A 20,690-nucleotide genomic window follows, 5' to 3' on the forward strand; every position below is an offset into this window, starting at 1 on the left:
AAATGTGGTGAATTCTCTCAAGACCATTCATTTGTCCTTTTCACTCCATCTAAGTTTGTATTTTCTCTACTCCATTGTCTATTCTATTTGCTACTTCTTTGGCAGTTCGGTTCATTATCTATTTTCTGGTCCCATTTTCGGTGTGCCACCGATGATGAAGAATTGGTCCTGCAGTAGCATGAATTTTAACGGTTAAATAATTTTTCAATTCAATCTCTGACTCCTACTAGGTTCCAAATACGTGACCTAAGTTGTAAAAACATGACAAACATGAATTTTCAATTTGACATAATGATGTTGAACTTATTAAAGGCATAAACACCTAAACCCTAACCCCAAACATCAATAACTGAAGTCAGTAACTGAAGGCAATACTTCAAAAACCAATAGAATATCAGGAAAAAAAGAAAAAAGAAGAAGAAAATGCTACTATTACCTTTAAGACCCAAAGAGTATTGTTGTTGTTGTAATATAGTCCATTGGATCATTAATTTAATTTGTTTGGATAGGGTATTATTTGAAATATTATTTGGAATAATTACTATAACACTTTTTGTGATGTGATGTATGTGAAATAAAAAGGTAGTTGGGAATATAAAAATGTGGGTTGGAAAATGTGTTTATAATGCAAGCGAAATATTATTTGAGATAATAGTGCTATCCAAACACTACATACTAATTCTCTATCATTAGATTATCTACCTTTAAAACGACGATTGTGCAAACAATGATTTTAAAACATTCAAGCATCAACCTTTATTAGCTGATTCCTCTACCAATGCGCATAGTTCATGTATGCAGCCCTCGCACCTGCCATGGAGAGAAATGTAGTGAATTCTCTCAAGACCATTCATTTGTCCTTTTCACTCCATCTAAGTTTGTCTTTTTCTCTACTCCATTGTTTATTCTATTTTCTACTTCTTTGGCAGTTCGGTTCATTATCTATTTTCTGGTCCCATTTTCGGTGTGCCACCGATGATGAAGAATTGGTCCTGCAGTAGCCTGAATTTTAACGAATAAATCATTTTTCAATTCAATCTCTGACTCCTACTAGGTTCCAAATACGTAACCTAAGTTGTAAAAACATGACAAACATGAATTTTCAATTTGACATAATGATGTTGAGCTTATTAAAGCCATAAACACCTAAACCCTAACCCCAAACATCAATAACTGCAGTCAGTAACTGAAGGCAATTCTTCAAAAACCAGTAGAATATCAGGGAAAAAAGAAAAAAGAAGAAGAAAATGCTACTATATACACAAAAAAAATCTACAAGTCACAATAAAATTTAGGACTTGTAAGTGATCAATTTTCTTTCAAAAGCATATATATCACTTGTTCATTTGATTTTTATAATCATAAGTAATAGCCTTAATGCTACATGCATAAAGTTCATACATGAATAGGTAGCAATAAGCATCTTCATTGCATTCAAATAAAAAAAACATAAGTTAAGAAAATTTATTGGAATCAAAGGCAAAGTTAAGCTATATGTGATTAATTACAAAATTGCACACTAAAGAATCTTCAATCTTCAGTCTCATTATCATCACACTTACTTTTTTATCAAGATATAAAAATAATTAAATCAAAATCAACTATAATCCAATGATGAAATTGCCAAAACTATTCCGATTTGTTAGAAGTTAGAATAAAAATTTTATATTAACTTTTTTGCATTCCTGATAGGTGCCATTTAACATTTGGAGATAGATATTCGTTAAAGATTCAACAATAAGTTACAGTTGTTCAGAGAAACTTAGAAAATAAAGTAAAGTGCTTCTTCTAAAATATTTCCAAGAAAAAAAAGGTGAAAAATGGTTACAGTCCATGTTAAGGGAAAAAAAATATAATTCAGAAAAGTAGTACTGCCTTTGGTTGGGCTCACATGTTTCTCACCTCAAAGGATCGAATACAGAAGCAAATTTTGTATCTATTTCAAATTGAAAATTTTGTATAATTGTTAAAAGTGAAAAATCAAATTTAAAAAATGTACTGAGTTGAATGTTCAATTGATGATGTTATGAAATAGAAAATAATCCAACTCCTTTCGGAAATCTCATCGATTATAACTTGCACAAAACCTGCAATTGAGGAGGAAAAAAATATATCCAGTATATTCATGGCCAAAATTTGTAGCAATCATAAGGAAAATACAAATACATGTATCCCCAATTTATTGAAAAAAAAAAAAAGAAATTTGCATCAATTTCTATGATGGCTGAAGAAATTGCACGCTAACTAGAGCTACTTTTTTTGTCCGTTAATAAGAACTACTTTTTTTTCCATTAAGAGCTAGACCTACCATTTGAAGACATTCTATGATGCCTAGAGCAAAATACATCCAAGCAAAGTATTTTCTAGTTAGAAAAAAATTATAGAAAGAATTTCACTAGGGAGATAGAGGCTTATACATGACAAAAATTAGGCAAAGAAGGTGAGTTGCAATGGTTGCAATTCCCGCACTAATCCATTTCTCACTTTCAAGCAAGTAGTGGTTCAAACTAAAACAACAACTAATAATTAAAGAATTTTAAAAAAATAGAGAGAGAAAAAAATTCGGTATTGTCGTCTCAAAATCATAATAACATCAACTCGGTCCGCCTCCTGACGATGCTCGTACCCTCCACCATCCTTGTTCGGGGACAAACCTTAGCCTTCAGATCCCATAGGCAACTGCTCCCGAAGTGATGAAAATACCGTCTCCCGTGCAACCATTCGATCCCGCTGATTATGAGTTTGTATCACATTTGGGAATGGCATTTCGGGTAGTGTTGATAGGGTGAGGAACAAACATACTTGTCATGCATATGCGAGGAAGAGGATAAGCATTTCGGTTGGTACGGCGGATGAATGCGAGAAATAACACTCTTTGATTTTGAGAGAGATGGCAACTGTAGCTCAGTTTGATCATCCTAACCCTATGAAATTGGTTTCCAGTTGGGCTAGCGTAACCGAGATTCAAATGATGTTTGAGCTGATGGATGGATCTTTGAAAGATTTTTACACTGATGAAAAGAATGTGATCGCACACATTGCGCAACAAATATTGATGGGTTTGAGTTATCTACGGGACAAGAGAATTGTCCACAGATACTTGAAGCTAGCGAACGTATTGAGAAATAATGACGACAATGTTAAGATTGCAGATTTTGGTTTGAGTAGGAGTTTGGACATCGGCAACATGCAATTCATTTTGACAGTCCTCGGCACTATTCAATATTGTAGTCCCGAAATGTTGCAACATCAACTGCGAAAAATCGACTGACTAGACAAGAGTGACGTTTGGAGTTTGGGGATCTTATTGCTGGAAATTTATATGGGGCATTTCCTTTTTCCCCGAATTGATAAGCTTCAGACTTACAACGAGATTATTAATGACTTCATTGTTCCTGAGTTGCCCAATTCTACCTCACAGTTCCGGGATTTTGTTCAGCGATGTTTGATTAGGGATATAGACTCCAGGGCATCTGTTGATGATCTATTGGGTCACAATTTCTTGCATATATTTCATTAGGATGTGGCTCTTTTTTGGTGGTTGTTTTGTTAACAAGTCAGCTTTGCCAGTTAGTCCCCTGTGCTGTTGTCTAGTGATTGTTCTTTTAAGAAGTTAGCCTTCTTTGGGATTAGTGTTAGTTGTTTTTTACAAGTTACTCTTTTGTTGATGCTACTTACTTTAATGTTGATTGTAGAGTCATTTGATTCTCTTACTAGGAGCTTGTTTTATAGACATCTGATGTTGAAAGTTTGCTTTAATAGAAAAAAAATCAACTCATCTATGAAAATAAATAAATAAAAGAATCAACTTATAGAGCAATTTGGTAGCAATCAAACATAAGAACGTAACAAAAGAAAACAATTTTATTGATTATATAAAAATAGCAAAAAGGAAAAATCAAAAAAGGGAAAAATATCCCAACAAATCTGATTCCTCAAGCATGCAAATAAAAGAGTCAAACATAAAATATATGTCAATTACTTCTTTAACGTCAAAATAAGAAGCAAGAAGACAGAGAGCTTACCGAAACAAAAGCGCTAAAAAGAACCAAGTGACCAGAAGGCTCAAATAATTGGGCATTCTCTCTTATATATAAGAAAATTTTGATTTAGAAAAGTAAACATCACATTATGATGAATTTTTGGAAAAAAAGTTGGATGCCCGAGACAATCGAGACATAAAGTCATTCATGACCATGTTGGTTCGGTAGACAAAGATGGGTTTAGGTAGAGAAAACATGTGGAAATAGAAAGCTACACTATTCCAGTCCCTACCTAAACTTGAATTGTCTCCCCCGTAGACAATGATTTAGGACATCTCCTACCCTTTATGTTGTAGCCCACTTGCATTTTCATCCATTCCCATCCATAATAAGGGAACAACATTTAAGCAGCAAAACAAACGCAAGCTTCTCCTTCCTACAGTCACGTGGCAGCATGAAAAGCAATTACAGTAACAAGCAACTAGTAACAAGCAACTTGTTCTTATATTATAGTTAGATATATATATGCGTGTGTATGTATGTGTGTGTGTGTGAAACTTGATTGAGTTCAATTAAACTCGATGGCTTTTTAAACTTCACAAATTAGGTTTGAACTTGATTCATCAAGTAGCTCGAACTACTCGAACTCGGCATTTCAAATTCATTCAGTTATAACATAATTTTGGCCAATTTCGGTAGTGTTTTGCATGACAACAAAAATTTTACTAGTATCTTATTAGTCATTAGATCCCTATAGCCTCAATCTTGATTGTTTATTCATGTATGAAAGACTTAATGAAGATTGATTCTCATATCAAGTGTTGTGCTAAAAGCTTCACGAACTAATCCCGTTTCTTCTCAATTCCTAAGTTCATGAGAAATTTGTAACCCCCTCATTTACACTCAATAAATAATGAAATCGAGTCTCCAAATTTTTCCATGTTCTTTTTGTATTATCTTATTGATAAGTTTATCTTAGTGATAAGCTTGCATTTCTTTCTTATCTATCAAAAGCTTATGAAACCATGTTAATGATGTAGCCTTTCAAGTCATCAATTATAAGACCAAATAATTCATCTTTATCTGTTCTACTAGGTGACTTATTCCTATTTTAACTCAATTTTATTAGTGCTTAATTTATTCCTTTACCATCAATATCACAATGGAGATTAGTCACAAGATGGACCATCAATGTTCATATACAAATATGATAATCACCTCCCATTATTAATTAGTTTTAGCAATTAAGTCATATGAATTTGATTGCTACTAATGTCTTCTAAAAACCTTGTTGATATTTCTACTAGTTTAGGTTTTTTAGTACTATATGTACGACTAATTTGGTCACTACCTCGGCTATTTGATACCGAAGTGATTGCCCCGACTCTTCATTTTTTTTAAAAAAATCATTTTCATCGTCCCGAGATAAAGAATCATCTCGGCTAGTCGACCCAATCTCGCTCTTACCTTGAACACGATTAAGGACCCCAACATACAACATTTTGGCCAAAGAAATGACTAGTGGTTGACAGATTAATGTAATTGCTCACCGCTCTAATGGTCAGGAATATGTCTGAACCAGGCCATAACTTGTCATTTGACCATTAACCAGGTGTAGGTGTCACATCCTGTCCATTGAATTCTCCCTTATAAATGCTCCTCATCATTTGCAAGTCAGGTACACAGAAGAATCAACCTAACTACTCTTACCATTAACCTCCAACCTATAACTGACTTTAGTATCGAAATGAAATAGGAGAATGCCACGCCCTATTTTTAAAATAAAAGAGAAAATCTCAAATTTTGGTGTCTACAGTGAGCAAGACCCCGGCCATTTTTGCATTTTGACAGGTGAGATCATGCTGTTGACTCGGCTCGTATGTCCAGAAATCACCTCATCAATTGGCATTGTTTGTGGAAATGATAGTTACGTCAATAGGATACTTATACGTTCCCGAAGTTATCGGGTTCCATGAACTGAGTCCAAAACTGATGTCGAGGTCCAACAAGAAATTGATCAAAATCTCGAAGAATCTCGAAAAAATCTTCAACCCATGAATGAAGAGGACCTCACGAAGATGGCAGAGTTCGTGGTTGAAAACTCTAACATTTTTGAAGAGTTAGGGTTCTTCAAGAGAAAGAGAAAGAAGAAGGCCGAATCCTCAGAACGACAATCGGCTACCTCTTCCGAAATAGTATTCTGAATTTGGAAAGTAACGTTTAAATTTACCAAAGTAGAATATAATCAGATGCTGCAGAATTTTTAACTGTAACAATAGTAATATATTTCGTAAGAAATCCAAAAGAAGAGTTAAAATGCGAATAAAACATTTTTAACAAACTTAAGATGCCCAACTCTGTCAGACTTTAAGTGGTACAAAAATATGTTTTTAACAAATTTATTAAGGAGACCAGATTGTAATGCTTCATTTTGGAAAGAAAGATTTATTACAGAATTATCAAGTTTATTCTCACAAAGGATAATGGATAACTTTCAAAAAGAAATGGGAATAGATGTTATTTCATTTGAAAATATTACTTTTGGACAATTATTTGTTTTTGTAAAAAAAGAAGGTTTAGTATTATGTTCAGAATTAAAACTTCAAATTAAGTATGGTTCTAAAACAAAGGAAATAGGATCATTTTGTGAAGCATTTGGTATAAAAAGAATCAAGTTACCATCAGCATATTGATTCAATAATGGAATGGATTGATATTCTTCTTGGATAGATATTGTCTCTTCATGAGTTTTAACTGATAAAGCTGTTTTGAAATCTAAAGGGCCTATTCGAAGTGGAAGCTTCTTAAAGCCAAATCAATTTTGAATCTTCATTGATATCGTTGAATAAAAGTACGTACAAGAAAATTTAAAAACTGAGAAAGAAGGGGTTTATAAAGAGATTTTTAAGATGACTTCAAACTCAATACCCTTCTTCTATTTTTGAATCATATTTATAGAGTCTTCTATCTTTAAATTTCATCTTCATTTGATTGTCGACTCTTTCATTTGAATTTCATTTGCTGACACCTTATCTTCTTCTGATTGGTGGCTTTTGAGATTCTTATCCTTATGTTGAAATTGACATCTTGAAATTGGCCAACATCTTTATCAAAAGTCTGTCAGGTTTTGAGCACAAGGACCACCAAAAGGATCAAAGGTAGATTCCGATGATAATCAAACTGACTCATCTTTTTTGTCTTCTTCTTTTTTGTCTTGATTTTACAAATAATTCAAATATTCTTTGAGTATCTCCGGATTTTGCATCATCTTCTTCATTAAGAAATCATTTGCAATTGTTTCTGATGTTGAGCTGCTTGTTTTTTCTTTTTCTTTCTTCTGTGGAGTTGTTGGGGTATTAATTCTTTTTGTAGTCTGCGGATTTGGATTTATCCATTTGAGCTTTTCTCTTGTTTCTAAAAATCTTAAAACATTTTTTTAATCGCAGAACTCTTGATTGAATCATATCCACCATTTGATCTTAAATTCTCTTACTAATGACATTGGAAGTGGTTTTTCTAGTTCTTGATGAACTTTGAAACTCCAGTAAAAAATCCATGGTACTTTGAATTTCATGTGAAATATTATTGGTCTTGTATATTTTTTCCCCCTCGCTTTTTTGAGATATGTTTGGAATCCCATCAGAACATTTGGAGGTAGAATTTCTTTTTGAGGACCAAACCATTGCCACCAATGATTGAACCAAATTGGGAATTCTCTAATACAGCTTTCTTTAAATGTAAAAAATCATGAATGATTGAATGATCTATACAAAAAAGCACGATACCATGCCATCCATCTGGAATGAATCTGACTGAGAAGGATTTTCTTGAATAAAGAGAAGTCCATTTATTAGGAGAACAAACTTTCTTTATAATGCATTTTGAATAGCTAATTATATCTGGATTTTTTTTATCTGGAATAGGGAAAATCTTAACAAATTGAGTATCAGTGAGAATCAATTCATAATAATCCAAATTTTTTGATGGATCATCTAGCTACCAGAAATATTTTGAAGGGAAAAGTTTTTACGTAAAAGAATTAAGTGCATTGTAAAGAGATATTTCTTGGAATTTGGTTAAAATAATATGTTGAGTAAATGGTTTCGTGAAATAAGAATTTTCATTGAATTTTTCTAGGGTTCTTGGAATTTGTTGAATTAGTCTTATTTGAGAAGAAGTAGGAATACGAGCAGCTTGATTGTAAGTCAATGCTGGAAAGTCTTGCAATAGTTGAAATCTATTTTGAGTTACAGGAGTAAGACTCATCTTATAGTCTTGAGGAGTCTTTGGTTTAGAACTTCCTGATTTTGAATCCATAATCCTGCAAAATTAACAAATAATACAACTCAATTTTTGTTTCTTCTCTCTGATTTCTTCATTGTGTCCTTTTATCAACTCATCATTTTCTCCATTAATTCTTGTTGCCCATTCTCTTTGTAATATAGTATAATCAATCATTCTTCTTTTTGCAAAGCATCTTTCTCTAATGTTAACAATAGCTCTTGAATGTCTCATTTTCACTTCATTATATTTAGGAATATCATAAACTTCGATTCTCTTAAATTTTTCTCCTTAAACCACATAATGCTTCTTTTAAAGTAGGAGTCATAATAAATTTTGGATTTAATTGTGAAGATAAAGGCCTGTAATACATTCTATAGATTACAGCAAAATTCTTTGTATGTTTCTCAAATTCATCACCTTATAAATGAATATCTAATATGACTGAATTCAAAACATGTGGATATGTTAAATCTACTAAAAAGTTCTACTGAAAAGTTTGGAGCACATTTAAAGTAAATTGGTCCATTACATACATTTGTTTGAATCATAAATAAAAGTAACCTTCGTCCAAATGAGAGACTATCTTTATCTATTCTCAACCCCTCGTCTCACCAAGGTCTGAAGAGACTCTCAATCTATATTTTATCTCGGTTAAAGAGGCGATTAGTGTTGTGCTAGTGCAGGAGGGTGGCATCCAATAACCTGTTTATTATGTCAGCCAAGTCCTCTGTGGGCCTGAAAGCGGATACCCGCAGATAAAAAAATTAGTATTATACCTAATTCATGCAACTCGGCGATTGAAGCCTTATTTCCTGACTCACCTCGTTTGCGTTCAAACTAATCAACCAATCCATCAGACTCTAACCAAATCTGAAGCCTCAGGACGCTTGATAAAATGAACGATTGAATAAGAAGAATACAACCTGATTTACGAACCTAGAACGACAATCAAGGGACAGGTTTAAACTGACCTCTTAGCCAAGTTTACCCCTGCCGTAAATCGAGACGTCACTAAAAAGGCCTGAATGCCCTTGACTTGAGCCCTTTATGTAGACGGCTCTTTCAATAACAAAGGCAAAGGAACTGGATTGCTTCTCGTTGGGTCAAGCGGAGAGGAGTGTTCATATACTCTCCGTTTTAGTTTTTCTGCCTCTAATAATGAGGCTGAATATGACACGTTGATCATTGGTTTGCATTTAGCACGGAAACTGGAAGCTCGTTAAATTCAAGTATACAGTGATTCTCAATTGATGGTCAAACAAGTTCTAGACGAATACAAAACTAAAGAAGATACCATGCAGAAGTATCTCTCGCAAGTTTAGAAACTAGCCAATCTTTTGAATCATTTACAAGTCACTGCATACCTTGTTCCTAAAACAAGTGGGCAGATGCTTTCTCCAAGTTGGCTTTTATCTCATTCTCTCCGTTGAATAAAACAATCCCAATTGAGATTCTAATCGAGCCTGGTTATTTAGAAAAGAAAGTATATCCAATACATTCAATGAAAACCTAGATGGATCCTATCATCAAGTTTCTTGATCAAGAAATTCTTTTTGATGACCGATCTGAGGCAAGAAGAGTCTAGTGTAGATCAATTGGGTATACGTTACACGATGGATCACTGTACAAAAAATCTTACCTCAAACCATAGATAAGGTGTATTCTTGTTGAATAAGGGGAGCAGGTACTTAACAACATCCATAAAGGACTGTGAAACTCATGTCGGAGTTCAGATGTTGGCTAAAAAGACCCTATTACTCGGATATTTTTTGACAACTATCTAACAAAATTCTCAAATTCTTGTAATAAACTGCCTTTCTTGTCAATTTCACGCTCCTAAACACCACCGTCCTACCAATCCCATGATTTCTATCACATCTCTTTCGCCCTTTGAGCAGTGGGGAATAAACTTAATCAACCACTTTTTTTTCGGATATCAGGTAACTACACCTATTTGATAGCGACAATTGATTAATTCACCAAATGGGTGGAGATCGAGCCGTTGAGCAGTATTACGGATCAGACCATCCAGAAGTTCTTTCAAAAGAACATAGTATATAGATTTGGAGTGCCGAAAGTTGTCATCTTAAATAACAGGAAGCAATTTGCCGACAACCTATTTAAAAATTGGTGCAAAAATTTTGGTATCAAATAACACTTTATCTCGGCAGGTTATTCTCAATCTAATAGATAAGTCGAGAATTTCAACAAAACTCTCCTACATAATCTTAAGACACGGCTTCACCGAGTCGAAATGGCTTGGGCGGACGAGTTGTCCAACGTTCTCTGGACCTATTGAACTACTCCAAAGTCGGTAATCCAAAAACACCATTCTCCTTAACTTATGGATCTCACTCCAAATCCTCGAATGACTGTTTATGTAGTTGAGATAAATGACGAAGAACTGCAAGCGGACTTGGATTTATTGGAAGAAAAAAGGGAAGCCGCGGCAATGAGACTCACTTTGTATAAAATATCCTGATTCATTATTATAATGCTCGGGTTAAAAAATTCGCTTTAAACCAGTCGATTTAGTCTTGAAAAAGAACTCAGTTAGCTGATTCGAATCCAAGGAAAAACTAATTCCTAAATGAAAAGGATTCTACCATGTCATCGAATCTATCCTTGGTAACTATTATAAATTAACCTACTGAGATGGTACCCTTGCGTTTCGGACTTGACATGATAAAATCTTAAATTGTATCATCCGTAATGTTATGATGGTAGATTTATTTTCAAAATAATACTTACTATTGTTATCAAAAATAAAGAGAGATGGGGGGGTTGAAGCAGACAAGATAAATATGATCAAGAATAAGAACTGATTCAATAATAAAGAAAGCAATGTTATGTTATAAATAGTATAATGGAACAATAGACTACACAAGTCGTATTCAAGTACAAAAGTCCGAATTCAGGAACACTTCTAAGTATCTTTTGTTTCGTTCCCATCATTACCCCTAACTGTCTTGGCGTCCCCTACGAGCTCGGTATCTTCTTGGCCCTCTTCGTCTCCCTCAAATTCGGGCTCCTGAATTTCAAATTCGATCAGCCACTGATTGAATTCTCGATCAGGTTTCGCTCCTCTTCGATGCCTGTAGTCATGTAGTCATATAACTACTTAGCATCCTTGTTGTAACTGTCCTTGGTTTTGAATATGTTAAGATCTTCTCAAAACAGTAAGGGACCGACCTCATTTATAGTTGAGGTATAATCGAACATAAAACTCAGCAGAGTCAATTCACCAAGATCCTTGTTGAATTTCTTAGATTTAAGAAAGGTCTCCACTGTCGAGGTCCTTGTCTTCTTGAGAGCCTCCTTATGGAACAATTCCTTTCGGTGCCTTTGTTTTTATTCTTCCTCAAGGACTGTCTTATAGGAGTTCGCCTCGACAACGACCTGATCCCATTTTTATCAGGTATGATTCTCCTCGTGATTGGCCACCACCAACCTTTTTTTCCCAAGAGGGGATATCTTCTCATGAAACTCCGCCGTGGACTGATGTGTCTCGAGCAGGTAGTCATAGTGTCTGGTTATTTAGGGAGTGAAAGTTAACGTCAATGCCTAAATAATGGCTAAATGGTCCACCAATTTGGAAGGTGGTAGCTCCTTGGTGTATTCCACATTCCATGGCAAGAATGAATGCACCAGTAACTTCCGAGACAGCTCCAAATTTTGATATCGATCATTCACGTTGATGTCCCAATCCAAACAGTGGTGCTCATTAGGATGTCTTATCTCGTCAATAGTAGGATGCGATGCCATCGAATATCTATTCCACAGAAACGCTCCCATTATAACTGAAGGAGGGGGTATAGTGACTTGCCCCTTCCGTGCATTGTCGAGGCCACTGTAACACCTTGGATAGTCACACCTCATGAAATATTGTGAATATCTGAACTTCATTTCTCAACTATGATCACAGGAGGTTGAAGAGGCATGAAATCATGAGTTGAGCCGTCTACTAGAAGACAGAGGGTAGCCCAGCTATCTTTTTTCTTCTTTCGCGCTCTTGATGTCTCAACTGAGGTCTTACACTTCTATCTCTTAACTACTGTTCTGGTCATCGAAATAATAAGGTCGGATACCTTTACCACTACACAGAAGATATGCATTATTATTTAATCAAACAAAAAAGATACAAAAGCGATGAAATGAATATTATAATTTTTCTTAAATTTAGAGAGAAGTAAGGGCTTTTTTGGGGTTGAAGAGAGTTCAGCTGATTTTTTTCATCGACTAAAACCACTTTCGAGTAAAACAAACTGTAGATCCTGAAATCCAACCCTTTAATCTTTTGGAAGTTTTGCTTATCGACAAATTCTGGGGATGGATCGATTGGGGTATTATGTGGCTTCCACTAAAAGCCCTTAGAAAAGTTTTTGATTGGGACAAAATCAAAATTATTCTTCAAGCCCTTTATTGAAGTCGGGGAGTCCACCACTAACTTTGGCATATTTTTGTTTCAGATCCCATAGTAAAACCACCCCATTTTATTTCCACTATTCTTGATAGTATAAAATCGTCGAAAGAGTAGCCTCCTGTTTCCAGCACAGCATCTCAGATCTGACGAGAATTTCGATGGAATTAGGGACAAGTTGAGTTATCCGAATTTTCCAGTATCGGAGGTTATCTTAGAGAAACCTCATCATCGGCATCCTTAGACCGGCCTCCATCTAGTTAGCATACACTATCACTTGCGACCTTGGTCGAACAATTGCTAATTGGTCTGTCTTGGCCCAATTAATGCTGTAGCCTCGACAGAAAGGATGTTTTCGCAGCAGATCTTTCCCACTAAGTTCCCCAATTGTGCTCTTGAAGAGAAGAAACTCGCCAAACTCTATTTGATCGAGGTTGGGTGGATTTACAGGAACTACTACCCCTTCATCTCGGGGAACTTCTGAGCCAAAAGTATTGACATATAATATCTCCGATTTAGTAGATTCGGATCCCTAGGAACTATTGCCTTCTCGCTAGCTGCTTCAATTAAATCCCCCGAGGTCTCTCCTTCAGAATTGGACGATCTCTTTTCCTTTGATGGTCGGCCTCCCTACTTCCTCGAAATCCGATCTAACCATTTCCTTATGCATCCAAGTTACCCTAGCTACGTATCTTATTTAAAGAGGGAGAGGTGACTTACTGTCTTCTTATCTCTGAGTTACAAGATCGAAAGAAGGCTGTTTTGACAATTCAGATGGGCATCTCGGATTTGCTATTATGGTTTTCATTAGCGGTGAAAATGAATTGTAAAAATCTCCTATTTATAGGGGGGATGAAAGGTAAAAAGGCAGACATTTCGAATTTTAAAACACCCGCCTTCCTTTCTCTTCATTAATGTGCACCGATTCATCTAACGTCCCTTCAGAACATATTCCATCAGTTACCTTCGACTGACATTTGGCCTCTCATCGTTTAGCATCGCAACATGTGTCCCTCATTCACCGTATAACTCAACCTCGAGAAGGGAGTCGTTTAAGCCTCCCGTCCCCGAGGTTGGGGGGCTTATTGTGGTCACCACCTCTACTATTTGATACCGAGGTGATTGTCTTGACTCTTTATTTTCTTCAAGGACCGTCTTCATTGTCTCAAAATGAATGATCGCCTCGACTGCTTAACCCAACTTCGCTCATACCTTGAGCACTGTTATGGACCCCAACATACAATGTTTTGGCAGAAGAGACGACTAGTGGTTGACAGGTTGATATGACTGCTTACCGCCCTAGTGGTCAGGATTATGTTTAAACCCACCGCCATAACATGTCATCTAGCCATTAGCTAAGTGTAGGTGTCGCATCCTGTCCTTTGAATTCTCCCTTATAAATACTCCTCATCATCTGCAAGTTAAGTACACAGAACAATCCACCTAACTATTCATACCATTAACCCCCGATCTATAATTGACTTTAGCATCAAAGTGAGATTGGGGAACAAGACCTCAGCCACTCTTGCATTTTGGCATGTGAGCTCATGCTGTCAACATGGCTCGTCCGCTTAGAAATCACCTTGTCAACTAACAAGTAAATAGTTAAGTTACTTTAATTTTTGTATTTCTGGAAAACTAAACATTGATTTAATAAGCATACTAATTTTGCAATCATAAAAAAGAATGTACAAATACACTAAAAATTCAAAGAAGAAAAATTTGAGGTGTCATAATTATTATTTAATTGGGCTCTCACATTGCCTGTGATTGTCCAAGTATATTCTAAGTTGTTGTAAGGAAATTGTTTGAGTAAATGATAAACAAGGAGACATATTTTCTTAAAATCAACCACTAACAATAATTGCTAATTGTTAAAATAATTATGTTGAAATTAACAAAAATTAATTTTGAATTTTGCTCCAAGTGCCCATCTTTCAGCATTAAATATAAGATTAATTTAATACTTAATAGAAAGCAAATTGATATGAAATTTGGGAATTCCTCTTCAAAATTTTTCCCCATCCAAATTGAATCGAGTTGGTGAAAATTTTAAATTATGCCCTTTCATTTTCTTGTAACTTTTCATTGTTGAATTTCATATCACTATAATGTTAGTACATAACTAACTATTTCCAACGTGCTTATCCAACACACTTATCAGGAACGGGCTGCACTAGAGCTATTAGCTACATCAATTCATCGTATGATATATACATACATATAATATGCACACACACACACATTATATATATACACACACACACACATATGTATGTATAATGTCCAACTTCTATATGATAGGTTGTTAAGTTGGATGAATCTACGTTCTACAAAGTAAATGTGCAAAAAAAATTTTTTGTTTATATTTTTTGGTGAATTTCATTCTTCTTCTCTTTTGGTAACATTTAATTACCGCTCCTTTTCACTTTATTATTTATAGTAAATTTCAATCAATTATCAATTACCTACCTTATATGCATTTATATTAATTATGACTTTATTTTTTCCAATAAACTCATAACTTTCCTTTTTAATTTCCTATTCGTCTTGATCAATCCAATCATATATTACTATTTTTCCTATCTTATATTACTATACCTTTATGTTCTCCAAGTTCCAACGAATATATTACTCTCTTGCTCTTTATATGTTTGTGCTAATTATACCTTTTCTCTTATTTAATCAATTAGTCAATCAATCAATCAACTCATGGTTTTAATTCTCTTTTTCAATCACAAGGTTCTTTCTTTTATCTGTGATTACAGAACTTTACAATTGGTCACTTTTTTTTTACTATTTTTCTACTCCTATTATTTGATTTAGTTATTAATTCAATCCCATTATGTCCTGTTATTGATGATAAGGTCATTAGGAAATTTATTATATTTTATTTGATATTTCTCTATCTTACATATGTTCTTTTTACAAGATATCTACATATTTTAGAGTTAAATTTTTGTAAAACAAATTTATAAACTTAGATCTTGTTCATTAGCTAACTTTTGAGATTTATCTTATTGGTTTCAGGATTTTTTTGTAGATGTATAAGTATTCATGAAATCTTAAGCAAATTGTTCAAACTTATATTCAACTTGGTTTCATGCAAATATGCCAATGAAATATTAGGTTGTTGCTGAAACCTTGCACTTGTAATCTGTGTATGATTCTGACTTTAAGATTTACGAGTCTTAAGCTAAAGGTTTTCAATGTAACTAGATAAGTTCTAGATGAAAATTTTCTTTCGAGAAATATTTGTAACTTAATATTCTTTCACTTCAAAATTATTTTTAAAATATTCAACAAAGGATAGTGATTGAAATTAATAAATTAATCAAAAATCAGTAATATGAAAAACTTTTGTAGATTAGATTTTAGTTTGCTTGAAACTAATTTGATATTATTCACGATTGTTTTGTACAAACTAATGTTCCATCTTTTTAGATATTTGTTGGAATTGCATATTTTTATAGTACAATCTTTTGGTATGAACCTAACTAATTAAAATCTATTTTAAACCTCAGCATTCAAGACAAGGAAAATATTACCTTCAATTTCATAAGAATGATTCTGATTAACTATTAAAGGTGATTAGAGTACTTGTTTTAAAATCATTTTCCCAACTTGAGTACTACAAATTTAATTGAACTTCTCTAAAAGATTTTAAAAGAAAAGTAGCAAAATCTTTTTTTTTTTTGGAATAGCAAAATCTTTATTTTACCAACTCAAAATTATTCTTTGTTTTTGAAATATTATCAATATGTATTTATACCAAATTTTAATGCTTTGTCACTTAAAGATTTTTTTTTCTACTATTATCTATGATTTACGTTTTAATATATTACTTCATTGACAATTGGAAAAAATTTCTTGGAAAATTAATTTACAGAAATTTTTTGACAATTTAATAACCTTAAATCGATCTTAAAGCTAGTGGATACTTTAGATGTGTTTGGTTAGCATAACTTCAAAAAAAAAATCAAATATTTTACATCATAACTACAATTTTCGGCCACTTTTGTAACTCACATATATCATATCATAAAAAGTGTTACAATGTTATTTCTAAATATTTTTTTTCCAAATAATCACATATCGAAACACACCGTTCGTTTTTTAGAAAAGATGGATGATCAAAACCATTAGATTAAGAAAATAATATAATTTTTAGCACAAATTCATTCTAATTGATGTGTAAACTTGTTCCTTGGTGAATTTTGTTTGGTTGTCAGTTTGAGATGAGTCTTGGTCTTTAAGTTTTGCAACTTGTCTTTTGGATTATTTGCACACATTTGTGTTTGTGCACTCTTAGTATAATGATAGGATTTATGTTTTTCATTGGTTATTCTGTATATTAGTTGTGATTCTCGCGAACCCAATATTAAGTTTGGGGAGGTTGTGAACCCAAATTAATATTTGGGGAGATTGTGAATCCAAAGTAGATTTGGGGAGGTTAGACTCTCGTCGAGTGTTAGCATGGCCCCGCCCAGAAAGTGACGGACTAATGGAGGATCTAAATCAATGTTGACCTATGTATCCCTAAGCAAAGTTAATAGGTTGAGCAAGTCATGCATGCAAATTTGTCAAGAAAAGTAAGGACGATATTTTGCCCTCAATGGTAAAAGTTATTTACCTCCGTTTATATAGTTATGATTGGATAGTTGCTGAATTTTTTAATTTATTTGAATTTCCATAGAATTCGTAAATATCTTTTTATTATATGTACAAATTTTGTTTAAAGAAAATGACTTATTTATAATTTTTTTAAAAAAAAATTAACTGCAAATGCGCACACGATTCTAATTGGGCTTATTAGCTCACACCTTATTTTTAAAATTTTTTAAGATGGTTGAAGTTCACTAATTTGATCTGATTAGCCAAACGTTCAAGGAGTAGTTCAAATGTATAGTTATCCGAAAAAAATGTCAAGTTATTGATTTTGTTCCGAAATTATTTATTGATATATGTCAATAATAAAAAATTTTGGTTATTAGCTCAAATTGAGTAGTTATAGTTTGTTGGGGAATATGATTCGTCTAAGAAATTTAGACTCTTAAATGTAAATCAGTAGGGTTTTAGTTTTCAAACCCTTGGTGAGAACCAAGCAGGCAGCTAATTTGCCCTTTTATTATTAGGTTGACTTGGGTCATAACAATAATAAACTATAGACATGGTCACGTGTTCATCTAATGCATCATTTAGCTTAAATCATTGCTCGCGCTGGGTTGGTCTACTGGTAGAAGTAACCTCCTTAAATGAGTTTCACGGGGATTCGATTCCGGATAGCAACCCAGTTGTTATCTTCTTCAGCATCGGTCGGGTCCGCTCTGCTGGAGCGCTGTGGGATTAGTCGGGTATAGACCCGGATACCCACAGTGATGAAAAAAAAATTTAGCTTAAATCATTAATACTTCACATTATTATTTGTCAGATATCAAAACCATAAAGTCTTCAATAGTAGAGCTAGAAGTAAATGTAAATTGACTTGAAAGTAAAATTGCATGTTAAAAGATAGATTAAAAGTAACATAGTCCAGAAGGCCTTGATCTACTAGCTGAAATTGAGACTAGGGTTGCCATTAGGTTTTAGCCTTTTAGGGTTATTAAGACCAATGGTCTCATGCAACAATTATTGTTTTCAACCCATATATCTAGTAGTTGGTTTTTTATTTTCCATGTTTTTAATGCTATATATGGTCGATGTATAAGTAAAATGCGTCAGCTATGTGTCTTTTGTTTTTTTTAAGGATTATTTTAGAAACCTATCTTGAGGTTTCTGACATGTCACTCAGCACTTTTGAACTTTGAAAATATCAAGTTTTCCTTTTCTAATTTTTTGAAAGCTGTCAGCCCATTTCAAAATATATTATCAAAAATCTAATTTTTGGATGGAGAAGACATTTTCATTCCAAAAATGCACTTTGTTGTCCTCTATTGTTTTCTTCAAAATTGAAAGTATATTAATAAAAGCTTGAAAATAAAGACAAACTATGCAAATGTGTAATTCTAATAGAACACAATATAGTAGTAGGTATTTTAAGGTACAAACAATTTATTTTAAAGATTATATTTAAGGTTTTTCGAGCCAAAAAAGATTATTGTGTTATTACAAAGTGATTTTGGTCAATTTAGAATTTTTTTTCAAATTTTTAGAATTTTTGGAATTTCTTATTTTTTTTTTATCTAGATTGATGGCTCAAAAACTAGGAAAAAGAACAAAATGTTTAAAATTATGTCTACAAACTCATTTGAGGTGTTCTCAAAGACTAAGAAGTTATTTTTTATTGGAAATTATTTTCATATGAATTCAAGGATTTATAAATTGTGTACAAGTTTTCTAAAGTTTCTAATTTTTGTTTAGATCTTTTTTTTTTTTTTTTTTTAGGTGTGTCCCGCAGGGAGTGGACCCCGCAGACTATTCACCACCCTCAGCAACTTGCTGGCAGCAAGGTTCGAACCAGGGACCTGAGGCTCCATCTTCAGCAATCTCAACCATCAGACCAAGCCCCTGAGGGCTCTAATTTTTGTTTAGATCAATGGATTGAAAACTAATAAAAGATAAAATTCTCAATTGTATTTGTAAAAACTTATTTCAGGTGCTTTTCAAGGTGCAAAATGTTAGTTTCATCATGGTAAACTTTTTCAGGTGACTTTTATGACTTCTTGAAATTGTTTAGAATTTCTAAATTTTATTATATTTCTAGTGCATATTGATGACATGGAAACTATTAAAAGGTTCCCCAACCTTGTTAACTTCTTATAATTCTTATTTAAAAAACCATATCAACCAAGTTTTTAAAAATTAGGGAATTAGCTTGGTTTGTTATGAAAATAAAAGGGTTCACAAGAAAATGGCAAGATTGGAATGAAAACATACTCTTTATCCAAAAAAAAGTTTTTAATAATATATTTAGGAATTTTTTAACAATGTTATCAAAAAAGTTAAAATAAAAAAGGTAAGTGATAATTTTTAAAATTAAGAGGTGCTAAGTGATATGATAATAAAAACTCAAGGGAGGTTTCTGAAATTATCCGAAATAAAAGTCACAAAACATTTTTTTAACTAAACTACAAAACAGTTATACCTTCAAAAAAGCCCTATTATTTTTGTATGCAGGCTTGTTTTGGACCTTTTAATGTAGAACAATAATGTACATCACCGGTTTATCACCGCCTATGACCTATGCAGAGTGATGACATGGAACAAGGTTTACTTTCCCATTTTTAACGAATAATGATATGGCAATAATTATGTAGAATATATATCAAATTAACAAAATTCTATACGGTCGTTCCGATGGGTGCCATTCCAGTACTCATTAACAAATCTAAATTTCATTTTAACTTACCATACATATACATATACTGATAATTATTATCGTTTTTTGCATTTATATATTTTTTCTATTTAATATTGCCTATTCTTTCTTGTATTTATTTATTTTTTCTAATTAATTTTATATCTCAAAAATATAACACACGAAATATATCTTGACGAATGCCTTATTGTTAGACAGACCGATTTTATAATGCATAATTATTCTTTTCAAGCTTACCTTATATAATATCTATACAAAATCAATTAAGGTTTGATATTTGTAAGTTTTCAAACTAATAACTAGATGTCAATTTGGAATGTTTCTATCTTGTCTAATCATTGTTGTTAGTATACTTGAATGATTAGCTCTTATGCTACTAAATTAGTGCAAGATGAGGAATACTATAGTAAAGTTCAGCATGAGTCTTCACTCAAGTTTGTATAGTTTGTTTTTTATATTAATAATATTTTTAACGGTTCCGTAAAAAAAAAAATAGTATACTCTAGAGCTAATCATTGTTACTTTCTGCCAAGGACCAAACAGAACACGTACAATTAACTAAGGACCAAATTTACTAATGAGCTAATCATTGTTATTTTGTCACTTTTTTTACAACTTGGAAATGAATTACAAGACTTGTCGAGTCTACTTGAATTAAAGATGCTTGTGGAGTTGCTTCAAAAAA

The 20,690-nt window shown here is 33.1% G+C and overlaps 1 protein-coding gene across 1 annotated transcript; it reads left to right on the top strand.

Annotated features, from left to right (window-relative positions):
* The first annotated feature begins 2,890 nt into the window (after positions 1–2,890).
* LOC113699676 (mitogen-activated protein kinase kinase 5-like) lies at positions 2,891–3,271 on the top strand. Its single transcript, XM_027220040.2, has one exon. The coding sequence runs from the start codon at positions 2,891–2,893 to the stop codon at positions 3,269–3,271; it is 381 nt and encodes a 126-aa protein (XP_027075841.2).
* Positions 3,272–20,690: the final 17,419 nt, after the last annotated feature.

The sequence above is a fragment of the Coffea arabica genome, chromosome 7c, assembly GCF_036785885.1.
Source record: "Coffea arabica cultivar ET-39 chromosome 7c, Coffea Arabica ET-39 HiFi, whole genome shotgun sequence".
Taxonomy (NCBI): domain Eukaryota; kingdom Viridiplantae; phylum Streptophyta; class Magnoliopsida; order Gentianales; family Rubiaceae; genus Coffea; species Coffea arabica.